Below are 23,627 nucleotides of genomic sequence, written 5' to 3'. Positions count from 1 at the left end.
AAAGCTTTATGGGTTAAGAGAGAGAATAGGTGAGGTGAGGTGAAATTGGGTTTAACGTCGTGCTTGAGAATATTTCACTCATATGACGACGTGCATGCATGTGTATGTGTATGTGCGGCTGCTTGTACTAGCCCAGATTGAAGTTGGTTTTATAGTGCTAGCCCACTGAGATACCATGCCGCAGTGAAGCATGAATACCCCACTCAGACACATTATACTGACTCCGAGCCGACCAGTCTTTGTTGTACCCATTAATGCCAAGCGCCAGGCAGGGACCAACAAGTACCATATTTTAACGTCTTTTGGTATGACGCGGTCGGGGATCGAACCCGCGATCTTCCGCTCTCCGGGCGGACGCTCTAACCACTACACCACGGAGGCGTCCGGGAGAGAATAGGAGCAGATAGACAGTGAGAGAAGAGGAAAAGAAATTGTTCCAGTAAATACTGGAAAAATAATTTATACACAAAAGATGAGAGTCTAATGGGTGTAACATATGTAATATGTATAGGTTAGACCACGAGGGCCCCCGTGTTTAACTGTTGAAATGCTGAGTTAAACCCCGAGGCGCCGAGAGATTTAACGCAGCATTTCAACGGTTAAACACGGGGGCCCGAGTGGTCTAAGCTATTTAAACCATGGCCATCTTCAGATGGTATTAACTTCATTGATTATTCTGTAAATTTAAGTTAAAATAGCGATCTGCATTTTGTGTGTAGGTATGTTTTGCGTTCATGGTTGTGAACAGGCTTTCCCATCGAAGCTACTGACGTCAGACGCTAGCTAGCATGTGTTGCATGACCTGCACGTGCATTTCGAACTACTTCAATTTCTTAATGATTAATTATACTTGTTTCGGGCTGCTATTGTTTTCGCTTGGGCCATTTGATATGAGTGATTATTTGTTTTCTGAATACCTCAAGGCACGGGCATGCGTGTTGCCACTTTGGTCAGAGCACTTTTACAGTATGGATGCACACGTATTTGACAGTGATATCGCCTCCATCTTCACAAATAGGACTGGATATGTATGTTATGACGAATTCAAGCAGTGGTGAAGATATGGCCAGTACCTGTGAGTACCTTGAGAATACTTGTGCAGGGTGTCCTGGCAAAATGTCCGAAACTGAACTGTTACAATCGACATGTTAACTCCATCGTGCACAGTGACTGCTCCGTCTGACAAGAGTGTCCACCTTGTGTTAATATCTCCCTCAATATCCACTTCAAGTGAAAAAAACCTCGTGAAAATGTAAATTATCCCGAATAAAACTTTATCGCAAATTCCTTGTTTGTCGTTTGGAAAGTAGTTCCGACCTGGGGTTTAACTGGTTTGGCGGTCAGCTAAACCCCGGTCTGAAACAAAGGAGCCATGGTTTAATTGGGATTACACTTTCTCAGTAAAGTACAGATTCTAGTGCTTTGTTAGGTCGAGTCCCATCCAGGATACGAACCCTTACTCTCCTGATTGGCAGCACACAAAGTCAGGGATCTAACCCACTCAGCCACCATGGTTTCAACAAGATGGAAGTCTTGATCACATACTGTAACAAGTGTAAAGTGGCATGTACCTGTCATAATGTCTGCCCATTTCAGAAGGAACTTATCTCCCTTTCTCTTGACAGCAGCTGTTGCTGCATCGATCAGGATTGGAAACCGGAATACCAGCTGTGCAAATATCATGGACCTGTAAAATAATATCACATCAGAAGAAGCTGTACAAACATCATTGATTTGTGAAACAATATCATGTCAGAAGAAGCTGATCAAACATCATTGATCTGTGAAACAATATCATGTCAGAAGAAGCTGTTCAAACATCATTGATCTGTGAAACAATATCATGTCAGAAGAAGCTGTACAAACATCATTGACCTGTGAAACAATATCATGTCAGAAGAAGCTGTTCAAACATCATTGATCTGTGAAACAATATCATGTCAGAAGAAGCTGTACAAACATCATTGATCTGTGAAACAATATCATGTCAGAAGAAGCTGTACAAACATCATTGAACTGTGAAACAATATCATGTCAGAAGAAGCTGTACAAATATCATGGACCTGTGAAACAATATCATGTCAGAAGAAGCTGTTCAAACATCATTGATCTGTGAAACAATATCACGTCAGAAGAAGCTGTACAAATATCATGGACCTGTGAAACAATATCATGTCAGAAGAAGCTGTACAAATATCATGGACCTGTAAAATAATATCACATCAGAAGAAGCTGTACAAACATCATTGATTTGTGAAACAATATCATGTCAGAAGAAGCTGTACAAACATCATTGATCTGTGAAACAATATCATGTCAGAAGAAGCTGTTCAAACATCATTGAACTATGAAACAATATCATGTCAGAAGAAGCTGTACAAATATCATGGACCTGTGAAACAATATCATGTCAGAAGAAGCTGTTCAAACATCATTGATCTGTGAAACAATATCACGTCAGAAGAAGCTGTACAAATATCATGGACCTGTGAAACAATATCATGTCAGAAGAAGCTGTACAAACATCATTGACCTGTGAAACAATATCATGTCAGAAGCTGTTCAAACATCATTGATCTGTGAAACAATATCATGTCAGAAGAAGCTGTTCAAACATCACTGACCTGTGAAACAATATCATGTCAGAAGAAGCTGTACAAATATCATGGACCTGTGAAACAATATCATGTCAGAAGAAGCTGTACAAATATCATGGACCTGTAAAATAATATCACATCAGAAGAAGCTGTACAAACATCATTGATTTGTGAAACAATATCATGTCAGAAGCTGTTCAAACATCATTGAACTGTGAAACAATATCATGTCAGAAGAAGCTGTACAAATATCATTGATCTGTGAAACAATATCATGTCAGAAGAAGCTGATCAAACATCATTGATCTGTGAAACAATATCATGTCAGAAGAAGCTGTACAAATATCATGGACCTGTAAAATAATATCACATCAGAAGAAGCTGTACAAACATCATTGATCTGTGAAACAATATCATGTCAGAAGAAGCTGTTCAAACATCATTGATCTGTGAAACAATATCATGTCAGAAGAAGCTGTACAAATATCATGGACCTGTGAAACAATATCATGTCAGAAGAAGCTGTTCAAACATCATTGATCTGTGAAACAATATCACGTCAGAAGAAGCTGTACAAATATCATGGACCTGTGAAACAATATCATGTCAGAAGAAGCTGTACAAATATCATTGATCTGTGAAACAATATCATGTCAGAAGAAGCTGTTCAAACATCATTGATCTGTGAAATAATATCATGTGAGAAGAAGCTGTTCAAACATCATTGATCTGTGAAACAATATCATGTCAGAAGAAGCTGTACAAACATCATTGATCTGTGAAACAATATCATGTCAGAACAAGCTGTACAAACATCATTGATCTGTGAAACAATATCATGTCAGAAGAAGCTTCTGGATGTTAAAACACAATTAAGTTGATGAAGATTCTCCATCCAGAACTGCTGATATCATTTTAGAAGATCTGATATAATTTCTATGTCTTTTCAAAGATTCTCGACCAAGAAGAACTGATATCATTTCAATACTGTAATATAAACATGCCTATTGTTTATGAAACACTCACCATCTGTGACTAAGGACATGCCTATTGTTTATGAAACACTCATCATCTGTGACTAAGGACATGCCTATTGTTTTATGAAACACTCACCATCTGTGACTAAGGACATGCCTATTGTGTATGAAACACTCATCATCTGTGACTAAGGACATGCCTATTGTTGAATGAAACACTCACCATCTATGACTAAGGACATGCCTATTGTTTTATGAAACACTCATCATCTGTGTCTAAGGACATGCCTATTGTTTATGAAACACTCATCATCTGTGACTAAGGACATGCCTATTGTTTTATGAAACACTCACCATCTATGACTAAGGACATGCCTATTGTTTTATGAAACACTCATCATCTGTGACTAAGGACATGCCTATTGTTTTATGAAACACTCACCATCTATGACTAAGGACATGCCTACTGTTTATGAAACACTCACCATCTATGACTAAGGACATGCCTATTGTTTATGAAACACCCACCCTTTGTGACTAAGGGCATGCCTATTGTTTATGAAACACTCATCATCTGTGACTAAGGATGTGCCCTTTTGTTTATGAAACACTCACCATATATGACTAAGGACATGCCTATTGTTTATGAAACACTCACCATCTGTGACTAAAGACATACCTATTGTTTATGAAACACTCACCATCTGTGACTAAAGACATGCCTATTGTTTATGAAACACCCACCATTTGTGACTAAGGACATGCCTATTGTTTATGAAACACCCACCCTTTGTGACTAAGGGCATGCCTATTGTTTATGAAACACTTACCATCTAAGACTAAAGATATGCCTATTGTTTATGAAACAATCACCATCTAACTGTCTCATACCTCCCTTCAAGAACTCTACGCTCTAGTCAACAACAGCTCCTTCGGGTGCCTGTCACCAAACTTAAAACTTTCGGCTCCAGATCCTTTTCTGTCTCAGCCGCTACTCTGTGGAACTCTCTACCCGAATCACTGAAGTTGATTCCATCTCTTGAAACTTTTAAATCCAGTCTTAAATCCTACCTTTTCAAGCACTATACGTAAAAGATACATAACTCATACCATTGTGGAGAACTCAACTGCCTCTGTTTCCATCGTTTGAGGCAATGCGCTTTGAGCATACCTTCATGGCGTGGATATAGCGCAATATAAGTGCCATTATTATTATTATTATTATTATTATTATTATCTATGACTAAAGATATGCCTATTGTTTATGAAACAATCACCACTCAAGAAGATGGACATGACTATTGTTTTTTTTAAATAATAATCAATGGTTTATGAAACACGCACCACTCAAGAAGATGGACATGACTATTGTTTTTTATCAATGGTTTATAAAACACGTACCACCAGAAGTCGTAGCCAAACTTTTTTCATCCATCTCTGGTGGAAGATCCTCATCACATCGTTGTCATAGTTACCATGAAGTAGTACCTCCTGCAGGAACTTTGCTGCAATCTGTCCTCCCTCCATAGCATGATGGATTCCTTCTCCTACAGTACATAACAGAGGTTGTCAGGGAAGGTCACTTCTTGTCAGGGAAGGTCATGTTTTGTCAGGGAAGGTCACTTCTTGTCAGTGAAGGTAATGTTTTGTCAGAGAAGGACACTTCTTGTCAGTGAAGGTAATGTTTTGTCAGGGAAGGTCATGTTTTGTCAGAGAAGGTCACTTCTTGTCAGTGAAGGTAATGTTTTGTCAGTGAAGGTCCTATCTTGTCAGTGAAGGTAATGTTTTGTCAGTGAAGGTCCAATCTTGTCAGTAAATGTCCCATGTTATCAGGGGGCGGTGAGGTAGCTTACCCCACATGGGTACAATGTGTAAAGCTCATTTCTGGTGTCGCCTGCTGTGATATTGCTGGAATATTGCTAAAAGCGGCGTAAAACTAAACTCACTTATACACTCACCCATATTGTCAGCAAAGGTCCCATCTTGTGACAGGGATGGCAACAGGAAAATTTATTTTCAGCTGAAAACTTAATATTCTGTCATCACATGGGGGATTTAGAGGGATTCAGACGATTCACAGAATTGATAAATTTAAAATAAAACCGGCAGAAAATTGCCACATATGTTGTCAGCTAATGCCCCATCTTGTCAGTACATGTCAAATCTTGTCAGTGAAGGTCCTTGGTTGTCGGTGAATGTCATTTATATTGTCAGATAATGTTACACTTAATGACTGACTGACTGACTGAGTTTGGTTTTACGCCGCTTTTAGCAATATTCACGGCGGGGGACACCAGAAATGGCTTAACACATTGTGCCCATGTGGGGATTCGAACCCGGGTCTTCGGTGTGACGAGCCAACGCTTGCACCATTAGGCTACCCCACCGGCCCTACACTTAATGACTGAATGTGAAGTCTCACAAGTAAATCTCACATTTTGACAGAATGTTATCTAAAAATACAAGTTAAAAAACCAAGAAAATGAAATCAACTGAAACTACAAAAAAACAAATCACATAAAATAACTGAGATTTTGGGGAAACGGTAACCACGTCTGAGAATGTTAAACAATGTACCTGTCATTGGGTCAATCATTCCTGCAGCATCACCGACAACAATCACATGATCTCCATGGGACACTTTCTCTCCCCCCGATTCGTAGACTTGCTGTTAACAGAAAAGCGTATATTCAAGAACCACTTCTGGTTCCAAATTTTGTGAGTGCCAAATATGACTTTACTAGACCGGAAAAAGTGTACAACATGATGCTTGGCTGTCAAGTTGTTGACAGTCATAATAGTTGGCTAATTTGGGGATGGTTAGATCGGAATTCTTTTATTCCTGCAAGGATTACCAGTTCCTCACTGTCAACTGACAACCATCAGACCAAACGCAAAGGTATAGAACGTCTCGCGATGTGCCGTGACCTACTTACGGGCCCTTATTGCTCAAATATAGCTTGACATTTTCAAAATTGAGCTTAATAATAGTAGAGATAGATAATTTACATGTACACAAAGTAGGCTAAGCTTGGGTCAGTTAGGTGGTGGTGGTGGTGGAATTGGGTTTAATGTCGTGCTTGAGAATATTTCGCTCATATGACGACGTGCATGCGTGTGTATGTGTATGTGCGGCTGCTTGTACTAGCCCAGACTTAAGCTGGTTTTATAGTGCTAGCCCACTGAGATACCATGCCGCAGTGAAGCATGAATACCCCACTCAGACACATTATGCTGACTCCCGAGCCGACCAGTCCTTATTGTACCCATTAATGTCGAGCGCCAGGCAGGGACCAACAAGTACCATATTTTAACGTCTTTTGGTATGACGCGGTCGGGCGGACGCTCTAACCACTACACCATTGAGGCGGTCTGGGTCAGTTAGGACTCCTACCACAGTATACAGCAAAATAAGTAACCAACAAACTAAGAACATACCAGCTTTCATCCTCTCTATCTTGTGGTCTGGACCAAGGGCTCTCTTGATGTTTGGATCGTTGGTCTTGAGCCATTCATGCCAGTGGGCCAGGTCCTCGCTCTTCACGTCGGGGTTGCCGGGGATGATGTAGCAACAGTAGTTTAAGACGTCGTTGGGGTGGCGGAACAAGGCTGAGTAACCTGTATAAACAAAACTCATTGTTCAAATATATATATGTAAATAATCAAGTATAATCAAGCTAACAGCAGTGAACTTTGGAATTTTTAGTCTAGATTTGTGATAAGAAGCTGTTTTGTTTGGCCCTCATGAAAGAATTGGTCGCAACCAGTGGTGTTCCAATTAATTGAAATAATCGAACATTGGTCGCAGTGATTAATCGACCAAGCAATCGATCACATTTACTCATTATCGAACACAAACGATTTTGGAACTACTGTTTTAGTGTTTGAAACACTTGACAAAGGAGATATCCTAGAAGTTGTCAGGGCCTGAAAATGTTTTTAACTCTTAGAAAACTCACTTCATTTACTGAAAAGTCATGACTGAATATTTCTTGAAGACTCCAGGAAGTTCATGTTCATTATATATTAGTCATCACTTTAAAGTAGCTAGTTGCAACATTTTAAATTGGTTCTGAAATTTGCAAAAGCAATTTGCGCAGTTTCTAAATAAAACAAGAAACAACAGAGAACCATGTTATACTTATCTGCAAGAACACCTGATTAGGAAAATCTGAGAAATGCCGCTAACCAATTTTTTTTGATGATTGCTCGCTGGTAGTGAACAAATCATCAATTGTTAGATTGCAAATAATTCCCAACACTAGTCGCAACTTGTCTTCAGAAACTCATGTTTTTTGTAAGGGATGACTGTGAGAACCATATGGTCTGACATAGGATCAGCTGGTTAGGTTTGTTGAATTGGTTGATGCATGTAATTGTATCCCGCTGTGTAGATCGATGCTCATGATATCATTCACTGAATTGTCCTGTTCACTGCTATTCTGCTCATGATATCATTCACTGAATTGTCCCGTTCACTGCTATTCTGGTCATGATATCATTCACTGAATTGTCCTGTTCACTGCTATTCTGCTCATGATATCATTCACTGAATTGTCCTGTTCACTGATATTCTGCTCATGATATCATTCACTGAATTGTCCTGTTCACTGATATTCTGCTCATGATCATTCACTGAATTGTCCTGTTCACTGCTATACTGCTCATGATATCATTCACTGAATTGTCCTGTTCACTGCTATTCTGCTCATGATATCATTCACTGAATTGTCCTGTTCACTGCTATTCTGCTCATGATATCATTCACTGAATTGTCCTGTTCACTGCTATTCTGCTCATGATCATTCACTGAATTGTCCTGTTCACTGCTATTCTGCTCATGATATCATTCACTGAATTGTCCTGTTCACTGCTATTCTGCTCATGATATCATTCACTGAATTATCCTGTTCACTGCTATTCTGCTCATGATATCATTCACTGAATTGTCCTGTTCACTGCTATTCTGCTCATGATATCATTCACTGAATTGTCCTGTTCACTGCTATTCTGCTCATGATCATTCACTGAATTGTCCTGTTCACTGCTATACTGTTCATCATATCATTCACTGAATTGTCCCGTTCACTGCTATTCTGCTCATGATATCATTCACTGAATTGTCCAGTTTACTGCTATTCTGCTCATGATATCATTCACTGAATTGTCCTGTTCACTGCTATTCTGCTCATGATATCATTCACTGAATTGTCCTGTTCACTGCTATTCTGCTCATGATATCATTCACTGAATTGTCCTGTTCACTGCTATTCTGCTCATGATATCATTCACTGAATTGTCCCGTTCACTGCTATTCTGCTCATGATATCATTCACTGAATTGTCCTGTTCACTGCTATTCTGCTCATGATATCATTCACTGAATTGTCCTGTTCACTGCTATTCTGCTCATGATATCATTCACTGAATTGTCCTGTTCACTGCTATTCTGCTCATGATATCATTCACTGAATTGTCCTGTTCACTGCTATTCTGCTCATGATATCATTCACTGAATTGTCCTGTTCACTGCTATTCTGCTCATGATCATTCACTGAATTGTCCTGTTCACTGCTATACTGCTCATCATATCATTCACTGAATTGTCCTGTTCACTGCTATTCTGCTCATGATATCATTCACTGAATTGTCCTGTTCACTGCTATTCTGCTCATGATATCATTCACTGAATTGTCCTGTTCACTGCTATTCTGCTCATGATCATTCACTGAATTGTCCTGTTCACTGCTATACTGTTCATCATATCATTCACTGAATTGTCCTGTTCACTGCTATACTGTTCATCATATCATTCACTGAATTGTCCTGTTCACTGCTATTCTGCTCATGATATCATTCACTGAATTGTCCTGTTCACTGCTATTCTGCTCGATATCATTCACTGAATTGTCCTGTTCACTGCTATTCTGCTCATGATATCATTCACTGAATTGTCCAGTTTACTGCTATTCTGCTCATGATATCATTCACTGAATTGTCCTGTTCACTGCTATTCTGCTCATGATATCATTCACTGAATTGTCTTGTTCACTGTTATTCTGCTCATGATATCATTCACTGAATTGTCCTGTTCACTGCTATTCTGCTCATGATATCATTCACTGAATTGTCCTGTTCACTGCTATTCTGCTCATGATATCATTCACTGAATTGTCCTGTTCACTGCTATTCTGCTCATGATCATTCACTGAATTGTCCTGTTCACTGCTATACTGTTCATCATATCATTCACTGAATTGTCCTGTTCACTGCTATACTGTTCATCATATCATTCACTGATTTGTCCTGTTCACTGCTATTCTGCTCATGATATCATTCACTGAATTGTCCTGTTCACTGCTATTCTGCTCGATATCATTCACTGAATTGTCCTGTTCACTGCTATTCTGCTCATGATATCATTCACTGAATTGTCCAGTTTACTGCTATTCTGCTCATGATATCATTCACTGAATTGTCCTGTTCACTGCTATTCTGCTCGTGATCATTCACTGAATTGTCTTGTTCACTGCTATACTGCTCATGATATCATTCACTGAATTGTCCTGTTCACTGCTTTTCTGCTCATGATATCATTCACTGAATTGTCCTGTTCACTGCTATTCTGCTCATGATATCATTCACTGAATTGTCCTGTTCACTGTTATTCTGCTCATGATCATTCACTGAATTGTCCTGTACACTGCTATACTGTTCATCATATCATTCACTGAATTGTCCTGTTCACTGCTATACTGTTCATCATATCATTCACTGAATTGTCCTGTTCACTGCTATTCTGCTCATGATATCATTCACTGAATTGTCCTGTTCACTGCTTTTCTGCTCATGATATCATTCACTGAATTGTCCTGTTCACTGCTATTCTGCTCATGATATCATTCACTGAATTGTCCCGTTCACTGCTATTCTGCTTATGATATCATTCACTGAATTGTCCTGTTCACTGCTATTCTGCTCATGATATCATTCACTGAATTGTCCTGTTCACTGCTATTCTGCTCATGATATCATTCACTGAATTGTCCTGTTCACTGCTATTCTGCTCATGATATCATTCACTGAATTGTCCCGTTCACTGCTATTCTGCTCATCATATCATTCACTGAATTGTCCCGTTCACTGCTATTCTGGGATTTGGTTCTGTGTGTAGCATGTCACAAATGAGGAGAAGTTAACCAGCATTGGTTTCAGACAGCAGTTAGACCCTATTTGGCATCCAAAGGTTAGGGGATAATGCTCCTCTCAGGGAAAGAAAATCGGGGGAATGGGGTGTGTGTGTGTGTGTGTGTGTGTGTGTGTGTGTGCGTGTGCGTGTGTGCGCCCCGATATAGTTTTGACCTGAGAATGTTCACCAGGTTCATTGATGCATACTTATCATGTAACTTACAATCTTCAAACCAAATAAAACCTGTGAAAATCCGGGTTAAAAATGATCTTCAGTAACCCATGCTTGTCGAAAGAGGCGACTAATGGGATCGGATGGTCAGGCTCGCTGACTTGGTTGACACATGTCATCGTATCTTAATTGCGTAGATCAATGCTCATGCTGTTGATCAGTGGAATGTCAGGTCCAGACTTGACTATTTACAGCAATATAGCTGGAACATTGCTGAGTGCGGCGTAAACTCTCACACTCACTCATGATGTCAATCAGTGGATTTTCTAGTCCTGAGTCGATTAATTTACAGACAGTCATTATTTAGTTGGAAATTGCTGAGTGTGACATGAAACAACAAACACACACACAAATTGTGGGTCTGCCAACTACAGAGGAGGCATTGAACAACACTGCATAATGTCAACCTGAGGCTAGACTTGTTTAAACTTCGATACAAACCTAAAAGGAACGGAAAGGTAACATTTATTGAAAAACTGACAAAAATAACCAGAAATAAGGTATTCAGAGATGCCAACCCTGAATCAAATAAAGTCCTGTCTTGGAAAAGCAATTCCCCGAGCCCTGAAGTTGCGAGTTGGGGGTGAGCATGAGAGGGGGCTTGGGCCTCCTCTATGAAATTGTTTAGATATAGCCTGGAAATATTTAATTTCTAGGCATATTTAACCAGATAATTCTGAACTCACACGAACATATTTACTAAAATCTTCTTTCAAACATTCTAAATTCATAAACATATTTTTTATATAGACAAATCAGAGAGTGGATTTTGCATTTAAAAAATGGAGTAATGGTTGGCATCTCTGGGTATTCCTGGCCTTTGCTATATGAATACTGAATATGCGAGCATGACGAGGGCATGAAACATTGGCTCTACCTGGAAGCAATGTCTTGTTGTAGAAGATAACACCATCGGCCTTGAACTTGTGTGTGCCGCCCTCGACATACGATCTGGAGCATGTGCTGTCTGGAGGCCTTGTCACGAGCCCAAGTTTAGTTGCCAGGCGAGACGGTGCACCATCCGCACAAACTAGCACCTGTGATAATATTAACCTATGATAATAACACGGTATAACAACAAATTAACTATGACAGCAATAAGCATAAAAATAACAGGAAAAACCCATAACAGCAATAAATAGACAAACAACAATACTTACATGAATATGAACAATATATACATGCATAAGAATCACAGAAAAATAAATAATAAATATATTAGGAATTAAATAGAAACAATAAACATATTAAAAACAACAATAAATATAACAATTCATTAATAACAACTCTTAAAAATACATATATGTATAACAATATATATATTCATAGCAACACAAAAAATGTTCATGACAATAAATATATTGATGACAATACATATATATTAATAACAAGAATATAATATAGTACTAAAAAAATTATTTAATAATGACAATGATGATGACAAAGTATAACCAATATCCCTTAACGACTTGCCTGAAATCAATAATTGAAACTTCTAGGCGAACAGCTTCCAAACAGAAACACTTGCCATATATGGAATGTAAACAATAGCTCCGTACATCGAAAACTGTCGCACACGGTGTTATCAGTGTTTGTGCAACAGGTTTCAAAATAATGTTCGGCTGGTAGAGGATGCGACAGTCGATTTAATTAATTGCATTAATTTATTCAAACTTTTTAATTTAATAATGTAATCTAAATACGTAACTGTTTCTGAAAAAATTATATGGTAGCTTCCCAGAGGGCTATTGTGAGAAATGCATTATGTATTTTTAGAGAAACGTGGTGTGACATTGTGCCTTTAAAGTCACCATATTGTACCAATCAATATGAGATACTGGGAACATGCTAATTAAACCAATAACTCAGTCATTAATCAATACAAGTACTATACAACTGTAGGATTACCCTTGCTGTAAACTCTGTGTCCGTGTTCTCCAAGGTCACAGTCCATAGTCCTTTCTCTTTGTCAAATACAGCTTCATCCACAGAACATTCCTCCCGTAAATCTGCTCCTGCCCTAAAATAAACATAGTGCAGTGATTGAGCAGTTGGGTGCAACCTGATTTGTTGTAACTGTTGTTAAATGGCACTGAATCACAGAAGCCTTCCAGACTTTTCACTGTGAATGAATATGTTTTTGTCTCTCATGACAAAATTTAAAAACCAAAATGTGCCTTTCTTAAAAATGAATAATTTGTCAACTTTAGATTTAGTTTCGCCAATATCAGGCAGACAAGTTCAGTCATGGTGGTATCATTACAGTGAGACATCAATTCTTTCCAATCTGTGTGTGTGTGTGCGTGTGTGCATGCATGCCTGCATGTCGTGCATGTTAGTGAAGAATGTAAATTTACTGAAAATACAAAATATATCTGCAACACCATGTATTCTCCACTCCATGGGGAGAGTCACAATCCAGTTTTGTAAGTCAGTCTACTATCCTTTCAATTCACGTGAAGTCTGTGCTGAAGCGTGAATGTTGTAGCTGAAATAAAATTGATTGAATCGTCCCAAAAATGATAAAATTGAAACATAAAAATTCCTTGAAATTTTATCGTTGCAAAATTAAGGTTATCAATATTGTTACCCACCGTTTTGCTGCCATGGCGATGGCCTCGTCAAGGTGTATCCTCTTACATGCAAGAGCTGCGGGGACAGGACCCAGAGCTTCCTTACTGCGCCCGATGAAGCTCAACCCCCCAGGACTGCACATTCCTCCATTGTCCGACTGGAATCAAACAGTGATACAATACATCATACAGTCGAGCACTGCTGTCTCGATATTCATGGCACCAAGAAATTTTTTCGAGGTATCCGAACTTCGAGACCTCCGACCAGGGCATATCATCACATATCATTTAGACACAACTCAACAATCACATGCTAGTCACGTGATTACACAAAACCCTCATTGGATTCTCAGTATGTTTTTATTTGAAACTTTAATCCGTTATCAGTAGTGTTTAGTCGTAACAGTGAGTACTTCCTAAATTAATTCCTTCTTAATTAATTTTAATTAAATAACAAACAAGTGACACCTTCAACTCAATTAGCCCTAATTAGTTTACACGGTTATCTCCCATTTGACAGACACCCATTTGACAGACAGTCAGTTGACAGACACTGAAGTAGAAGGTTAATTAGGGTAACAACTACGGTTATAATGGAACAGTCCACTGTCTAGTGAACAGAGTAGGGTGAGTCTGAAACAGGCTCGTTACTTAGAAGTTTGATTGTGTGTAAATAGAACTTATGTTGTGATTAAATGATAATCTGTCTTCTCTTCTCAAAATTCTTTAACTATCATTTACTATCGAATATAAAAACTGAGAGGTTTGATTGTGTTTATTGACTGCAATATATTTTATTCATGCCGCACCATGTGTAAACACCCTCAGTTCAGAGGGATACTTGCCTATCAAAGGTAGGTGAATATCAAGTTTCTTTGCAAATATCGAGTTAAAAGGGTAAATTTGCTTGTTGGGACCATGAAATTATATCAAGATATCCGAAATATCGAGACATCCATATCGAGTTAAAAGAGCTTGAATAATGATAAATTATGATGGATTTTGCTGGGACCAAGATGTTATATCAAGACAACCGAGATATCAAGTTATCAGAGTTCAACACAACGGTGCTAGACTGTATATTTCATTGTTCACAAGCTGAGTCATCTGTTGACGTATTGTAGTTGGGTCTCTTATGCAAGTGTAGCAGGGCGTGGAGTCATTCCACAGATGACATCCTTACCTGTCAGCTTGCTGATGGGGTTAACCCCTTGGTCATGTTGACAAAGCGTTCCTCCCCCCCCTCTGAAAATTCCTGGATCCGCCTATGGACTTTGGATCAGAAGGTCTGTGGTTTGAATCCCCAGCATGGGACTTGGAACTTTTATGGCCACTACACAAGGATCCTATGAATGGGGTTGGAATCATGTGATACCATACATCATATATTTCATTGTTCACAGCTCAATCATCCTTTTCTGTAACATTTGTCGTGCAGAGTTATGTCCCTTGGGTGTGCACGGATACCATAAATCATATATTTCACTGTTCATAGGCTCAGTCATCTATTGGTGCATCATTTCTAGTGAAGAGTTATGTACCTTAGGCTGCAAGGATCCTAAAAGTGAGGTTGGAATCATGTGTTATCATTCATCACACTCTATACAAATGACTATATCTCATTTATGCACCTGTTTGAATTTCAAATTTGCTGATGATGCCGCTTTGGTTGGGTTTATTCGTCAATCAGAGTTAGAGTATAGGAAAAATATTGATGCGTTTACTTCATGGTGCAAACACAATTACCTCTCCCTGAACATAAAAAAAACAAAGAAAATGATAATTGACTTTCGAAGCGGAAAAAAACAAACTGAAACCTGTTTGTATTGATGGACAGGAAGTAGAAACAGTAGAAGAGTATAAATATCTGGGTACTATCATTGATAATAAACTTTCATGGAAGTCCAAATTCACATCGGGTACATAGGAAAGCACAACAGAGGCTTTTCTTTCTGCGAAAATTGCGATCATTTAATGTAGACACTAATATCTTAAAATTATTCTACCAAACATTCATAAATAGTATTTTAACTTTCTGCTTTTATGCCTGGTATGGCAATCTTTCTCTTCCACAGAAAAATAAAATTGACAAAATTGTAAACATATCAAGCAAAATTTGCGGCTTCAATTTCGAACCTCTACCTTTTCAGTATGAGTCAAAAGTGATCCAATTGGATCCATCACACTTTTTAAATGAATGTTATGAACTTCTGCCTTCTGGCGGCCGTTTCAAAATCATGTATTACAAAACTAATAGAACTTCAAAATCATTTGTCACATACAGCATGAAACTTCTAAATCTTCCTTCAAAACTGTGATAGTGAAATCTATGATGAGGCACGAGTGATTATTATATCATGAACTTTGATTATGTTATAATTCAACATTATATTCTGATTAGCTTGGCATTGTGTATATACATTTTAAATTACTTGTTGTTATATGCTTGTATTGGCTCTTTGAATGCAAAACATATTTCCTTGCGGGACAATAAAATTTATCTTATCTTATATATTTCATTGTTCATAGACTTATTCATCTATTGCTATATCACATGCAGTGCAGAGTTGTATCCTTTGGGCATGACAGACTGAGTATGGTTTTACGCCGTCTTTTTAGCAATATTCCAGCAATATCGCAGCAGGGGACACCAGAAATGGGCGTCACACATTGTACCCATGTGGGGAAAGGATGTTATGAATGGGGTTCGAGTCATGTGATATCATAAATCATGTATTTCTTTGTTGACAAAAGGACACATGTTGCTTTGTTATAATGAAATTCATAGTGGCTAGTTAGAAAAATACCCAGAATCCTGTTATTGTTTATTTGAATCCCAGATTTGCTGCCTGCATGAAAAAATGACACAGATCACAACCATAAAGGGTTTGGCGAGAGCATCAATAATTCACTGATTCATTTCGGCAAATACAATTTATATGTATACATATATATAGAATTAGTCATAGGGATCATGAGATCAAATTGGGGTCAGCAAAATATGTTTTATCAGTATGTATTCAAATTCAATAATACTAGTAATACAGGAAAATAGGAAAAAATATCATTTTGGAACAAACTTAAGTGAGTGAGTGATGATAACTGCTTCATTTGTAAAAATAATAACTTGTTAATTAAAACATTCATTATCTATAATACTCATTCTAGCACGACAATGTGTGATCCTCGATTCTGATTGGCTGAGAGCTCATCAAAACTTTACTTAAATGACAGTTTAAGGACCGCTAATTAAAGTGACCGATTCACCGCGTATGAATACTACGAACTCGTTGACCCTATTGTTTGTAAACAAACATGTCGGACATCGGCAATTTCTATCTCGGCAGCATCTTTGGTGTTTTTGAAGTAAAAAGTGAATGGTTTGAAGAAGAATTTCTTGACCTTAATCCCAGTGAAGAAACTACGAAGCTAGAAAATCCGTCAGCAGCGCAAAAGCGGCAGTATATTCAAAGCGGGTCCAGATCTACGTGTGTTGACGTCGACAACACACGTCGGCCCACACGTCCTAACCTGACCGCTTCCGTCCCGGCCGTATTGCCCAGTCCTTCCACTTCCACTGTCCATGTATCCGACATAAAACGTGGCATGTCAGGTCTTTTCCAAATTGGGAATAGTAGGGTGGTTATCAATAATTATTTCTGTGAATAAAGTTAGCGGCGACTAAACTTAGCGAGTTCACTGCTTGCATTTGGGTGAGTCGATTGTCATACAGTAGGGGAGATCAATAATTCGCTTGAGAAAAATCAAATAATTGTACTTGCTCACAGTATAAACTGTATTTTTATTTATTTATATATGCTACTTGTTACAAATACAAGCATACTATTTCCTTAAATAGAGCATTTATGTTGTTGAAAATGTCTTATTTTGTTCATTACACAACCTGTCCCTCAACGGGACGATTCCAAGCTATTTCCAGGAAAAAGGCCCTTTATGCCTTTGTGTTCTCTTGGCCAAACAGTTCGGTTTTGAAACGCTTTATCAGTCGTAGCTAGAATGAAGATAAAGCTACTCTGTTTTCATTTTATGGTTCTTTATCGTTGATTTAAGACCGCTAAATGTTTATTTAAAACCTCACGCTAACGCGTTCGGTTTTTAAATTACATTTAGCGGTCTTAAATCAACGATAAAGGACCACAAAATTGAAAACAGAGTAGCTTTATCTTCTAATTATAATTTCATTCAACATCAAAATGCCTGTAAAATCTTGCAGATATATATTTCTTTGGTTATCTGAAAACATCTGCTGCTGGTGATAATTGGTTTTATTCATATTATTCATGATATTATAAATAAGGTTGTGCTTTAGGACATGATCGCCAAGATTATGATGATGTAGGTAATTATTTGTTCATTTGATAGTGCTTAAGATGCTGATCCAGAGACAAGTGGGTAGGGGGGAACAAATAGTGATGTTTTTGTCATCCTTGAATAACCAGGTTATCATATTTCCATTCTATTGTAAACCAAGACGAGATTAAGGATTTGAATAGATCCTAGGAACATGTGCTAGGAGGAGATCAAATACACAGTGTGGTCAGGCTTGGCTGCTTGGTTGATAAGGGGTCACTGGATGGTTGTTCACTGTAAAGATCCGAGTTGGAATTGGTTTTCAGCAACCCATGCTTGTTGAGAGAGGCGACTAACGGGATCAGGTGGTCAGGCTCGCTGACTTGGTTGATATGTCATTGGGTCACATATATCTATTCTCATGACATCAGTCACTAGATTGTACGGTCCAGGTGTGATCGCTTACATTCCTTGTATAGCTGGAATATTGCTGAAAAGGGGATTAAATACCAAACAAACATATTATGATAAATACCATCCTACCTGATTCAACAGACACAAAAGAATGACAGTAACACCACTATGATGGATGGATGGAATGATGGATGGAATGATGGATGGATGGATGGAATGATGGATGGAATGATGGATGGATGGACGGAATGATGGATGGAAGGATGGATGGATGGATGGATGGATGGATGGATGGAATGATGGATGGATGGATAGATGGAATGATGGCAGGATGGAATGATGGATGGATGGATAGATGGAATGATGGCTGGATGGAATGATGGATGGAATGATGGATGGAATTATGGATGGATGGAATGATGGATGGAATAATGGATGGAATGATGGAATGATGGATGGATGGATGAATGGAATGATGGATGGCTGGATGGAATGATGGATGGATGGAATGATGGATGGAATGATGCATAGAATGATGGGTGGATGGATGATGGAATGATGGATGGAATGATGGATGGAATGACTGACTGAGTTTGGTTTTACGTCGCTTTTAGCAATATTCCAGCAATATCACGGCGGGGGACACCAGAAATGGGCTTAACACATTGTGCCCATGTGGAGAATCGAACCCGGATCTTCGGCGTGACGAGCCAACGCTTTAACCACTAGGCTACCCCACCACACCTGGATGGAATGAATGATGGAATGAATGATGGAATGAATGATGGAATGAATGAATGATGGAAATGATGGAATGATGGAATGGAATGGATGGATGGAATGATGGATGGATGGAATGATGGATGAATGGAAGAATGATGGATGGAATGATGGATGGAATGATGGATAGATGGAAAGATGGATTGATGGAATGATGGATGGATGGATGGAATGATGGATGGATGGAAAGATGGACAGATGGAATGATGGATGGATGGATGGAATGATGGATGGATGGAATGATGGATGGGTTAAGGAATGGATGGATGGATGGATGTGTTGATTGATGGATGGATGATGGAATGATGGATGGAATGATGGATGGAAGGATGGAATGATGGATGGAATGGATGAATGGAATGATGGATGGATGGAATGATGGATGGATGGAATGATGGATGGAATGATGGATGGAATGATGCATAGAATGATGGATGGATGGATGATGGATGGAATGATGGATGGATGGAATGATGGATGGAATGATGGATGGGTTATGGACGGATTTGAAGGAATGGATGGATGGATGTGTTAATTGATGGGTGGATGGATGGAATGATGGAATGATGATGGAATGATGGATGGAATGATGGATGGAATGAATGATGGAATGATGGATGGGATGGATGGATGGAATGATGGATGGAATGATGGATGGAATGGAATGGATGGATGGATGGAATGATGGATGGAATGATGGATGGATGGAATGATGGATGATGGAATGATGGATGGATGGAATGATGGATGGAATGATGGATGGAATGATGGAATGATGGATGGAATGATGGATGGAATGATGGATGGAATGATGGATGGATGGAATGATGGATGGAATGATGGATGGATGGATGATGATGGATGGATGATGGAATGGATGGATGGAATGATGGATGGAATGATGGAATGATGGATGGAATGATGGATGGAATGATGGATGGAATGATGGATGGATGGAATGATGGATGGAATGATGGATGGATGGAATGATGGATAGATGGAATGATGGATGGATGGAATGATGGATGAGTTAAGGAATGGATTGATGGATGGATGTGTTGATTGATGGATGATGGATGTGACATAAGCTTATGTCAAGGTCCTTCAAAAAGAACATATTAAACATGTAAAACTCACCACATGAGCTTTGTTCTGTTTGAGGAGCTGATCATATATTCCCATGTCCATTAAAATCTCGATTCCAGTTTTACAAACAGCATCTCCACAATATTTGTCCCGTGGAAATTTCTTCTTCTCTAAAAGGAGACATTTCCATCCTTCTTTTCCTGAAAATGAATACACCTGATTTAGTTTTGTTTATGTCACTCTGAATAACATATTGTATATCATGGCATGTGATATGTGAGGAAAACCCAAAGTAATGTCGACGTTCACACCTTCGGTGAAATCTATGAGCATGATAATGGTGTTGACAAATAGCATAATATGACAGAACGGGATCCCTCACCCTCATCAAAGCTTTTCACCCCAATTCCACCCCCAGAGCCCCCACAAAACAGGTCAAATTCAGTGAAACACCAAATGATGTCCCGCTAAATTTGTTCTGTTTTTGTGGGGTTGTGAAGTGAGGTGAAAAGGCTTGACAAGGTTGAGTGGCTCCCGTGATCTGGGTGGGCAGGGTTTAGATCCACAATCATAGGTCTTTGGCGTTCTCAAGGGCCACAGCTCGGTGCCGTGAATTGTGGTGCCACAGATGACTCGCTATTCTCATTTACCCATTGATAGAATGAACAATGATCCATTCCTGGGTATGATGACACGTGCACACAGATCTTCATGCAGAGAGGTATGATGACACGTGCACACTGATCTTCATGCAGAGAGGTAAGATGACACGTGCACACAGATCTTCATGCAGAGAGGTATGTTATCACGGTGTCCTTGGATCTTCATGCAGAGAGGTATTTTATCACGGTGTTCTTGGATCTTCATGCAAAGAGGTATCATATCACGGTGTTCTTGGATCTTCATGCAGAGAGGTATCATATCACGGTGTTCTTGGATCTGCATGCAGAGAGGTATCCTATCACGGTGTCCTTGGATCTTCATGCAGAGAGGTATCACATCATGGTGTTTTTGGATTTTCATGCAGAGGTATCATATCACGGTGTTCTTGATTCTTCATGCAGAGAGGTCATCACGGTGTTCTTGATTCTTCATGCAGAGAGGTATCTCACTGTGGTGTTGTTAGATCTTCTTGCAGAGAGGTATCTCACTGTGGTGTTGTTAGATCTTCTTGCAGAGAGGTATCTCACTGTGGTGTTCTTAGATCTTCTTGAAGAGAGGTCTCACTGTGGTGTTCTTAGATCTTCTTGCAGAGAGGTATCTCACTGTGGTTTTCTTGGACCTTCGTGTAGAGTGGTATCACAAGTATGCCCTCACCCCTACCTCTCTAAACAACTGGCATATCATAACTATGGAGTTACCACTTAAGAAGTCTTGGCATATATATAGTGTCCAAATCAGGGGTTGGCATTCTCTGCTATATCAAGTGTGAAATATCTGACCTCATCTGTTAATGCCTGAATTGTTGCTATAAATACACTTTGGTATATCACATGAAAAACAATGGGTCTGACAACAGGAGTTACCTCCCTTATATTTGCAAGCAAGACTGACAATATTTTTCCTTTCAGGATTCAGTATAAGTAGGAATTGTCAAAATCTGCTGCAGATTAAGAAGAACTCCACTGAACATTAAATATTTTTTGTCACCTTTCAGTTTCAGAGGAGAGTAATATATACTAAAAAGTTTCACATAAACAACAACTTAGAGTACATTTATATTATCCAGTACTCACCCAGATAGTAGCCGCAGACTGATCCGGCTGGGCCGGCGCCGACAATGGCAACATCATAATGCTCCTTGTCTGCTGCCTGCCGAGATGAATAGACATCAGTAACTCACTGCCGGAAATATAAGAAACTACGATCATTACGAACTAACAGGGACCTTTAACTTCTACTTCAAAATAAACATAACAAGCAATTAAAACATTTGGCACAATTTAATAAATTCAAAACGCTGGAAGATACATCATGAAACGTGTCAGCATGCTGTGACTTACAACATGTTACAGTAATGTAATAATGTATATTATATCTCCCAGCCCAAAGAAAGAAACGAGGTAATGTTAAAACCTCAAACCTTTTCTGTGAACACTAAATTATATAGTCACTTTGTAGAAAGAAATATTAGAACCTCAAACTTTCAATTCTGAACATTAATTACGCACGCTCAATTATGCAATCTATTTTGCAGGGAGGGCCTTCCCAAACCTTTACATAGCTTCTAATTTGCGGTTGGTACTAATATCCAAGTAGCGAAGATATGCCTGACTTTTCCAAAAACCTAAGTCTTGTATGATTTCTCAAACCAATCTGAAAAGCCCAAGACGCTCCACCCCTTCTAAAGGAATGGCCTGTAATAGTGCCCTCACACCTGCTGACTCTAGAACATGCTGCACTGTAGCTATGAAGCCACAGTAAGTCAAAGCATACAACTGGTAAATTAAACATTTAGCGGTCTTAAATCAACGATAAAGGACCGCATAATTGAAAACAGAGTAGCTTTATCTTCATTCTAGCACGACTGATAAGCGTTTTAAAACCGAACTGTTTGGCGCGCAAGAACACAAGGCGCAAAGGGGCCTTTTTCCTGGAAATCGCTTGGAATCGTCCCGTTGAGGGACCGATTTTTCAATGAACAAAATAAGACAATTTCTACAACATAAATGCAATATTTCAGGAAACAGTATGCTTGTATTTGTAACAAGTAGCATACATAAATACAAAAAATACAGTTTATACTGTGAGCAAGTACAATTATTTGATTTTTCTCAAGTGAATTATTGATCTTCCCTACTGTATGACAATCGACCCACCCAAATTCAAGCCGTGAACTCGCTAAGTTTAGTCGCCGATGAAAGTTTGTAAACTAAGATTTAGCAAAAGTTATAGTTAAACTAAAAAAAGGAAAATTGTAAAATGCAGTAAAAGTTGCTTTACAAACAAAACAAACAGATTTTAGCTGTAATTATCAGTATCTGGCAAGGAGAAGTGTTTATTCACTACAATAAACTCAAAATCATAAAATAAATTATTCCAAAATCTTATTAATGTGGCCTTTTACAGTTTTTGTCAATTAGCAATCTGAATTGTTCGAAAAATGTCTGAATCTTTGACATTCGGGTTCTTCCTGATTATGCATAATTAAAGCTTACTTGATGTGTAAATGTCATCTTGGTATATAATTGTTATTTTTAGTCAAAACTTAATTTAAAAATTCAGTCCCATCACATTTTCTTTCATAAAGAATAGAAAAGGTTATGGTATTTGTAAAACTGTCAGTGGATAAAGCTTCTTTAACAGGTTGATTAAATTGATGGCTATACCCTAACTTTTCTGTAGCATCACATCTTATTTTCAAAATAGGATGGTGCTTAATTAATGCACTTGTGTATACAATTTTCTCAATGAAACGCTTATCATAATCAAAACATCAGACCAACTCTGTGAGTTTTTGCAGAATTTAT

At 38.6% G+C, this 23,627-nt stretch overlaps 1 protein-coding gene across 1 annotated transcript in view; it reads right to left on the bottom strand.

Moving 5' to 3' along the window:
* LOC124268682 (conditioned medium factor receptor 1-like) overlaps positions 1-23,627 on the bottom strand; it is a 31,431-nt gene that overhangs the window by 3,464 nt on the left and 4,340 nt on the right. The window contains 11 exon segments of the mRNA XM_046703666.1: positions 1,572-1,687; positions 4,976-5,001; positions 5,003-5,121; positions 6,152-6,227; positions 6,229-6,242; positions 7,013-7,192; positions 11,871-12,030; positions 12,902-13,013; positions 13,588-13,724; positions 20,209-20,357; positions 21,894-21,969. Of these exon segments, the coding sequence (XP_046559622.1) occupies positions 1,572-1,687; positions 4,976-5,001; positions 5,003-5,121; positions 6,152-6,227; positions 6,229-6,242; positions 7,013-7,192; positions 11,871-12,030; positions 12,902-13,013; positions 13,588-13,724; positions 20,209-20,357; positions 21,894-21,969 (1,165 nt within the window).

This window comes from Haliotis rubra, unplaced genomic scaffold (assembly GCF_003918875.1).
Source record: "Haliotis rubra isolate DU_JTF1 unplaced genomic scaffold, ASM391887v1 Scf101, whole genome shotgun sequence".
In the NCBI taxonomy this organism is placed as follows: Eukaryota; Metazoa; Mollusca; class Gastropoda; order Lepetellida; family Haliotidae; genus Haliotis; species Haliotis rubra.
Note: the sequence above shows the minus strand (reverse complement) of the source record. Positions and strands in the feature narration are given on the sequence as shown.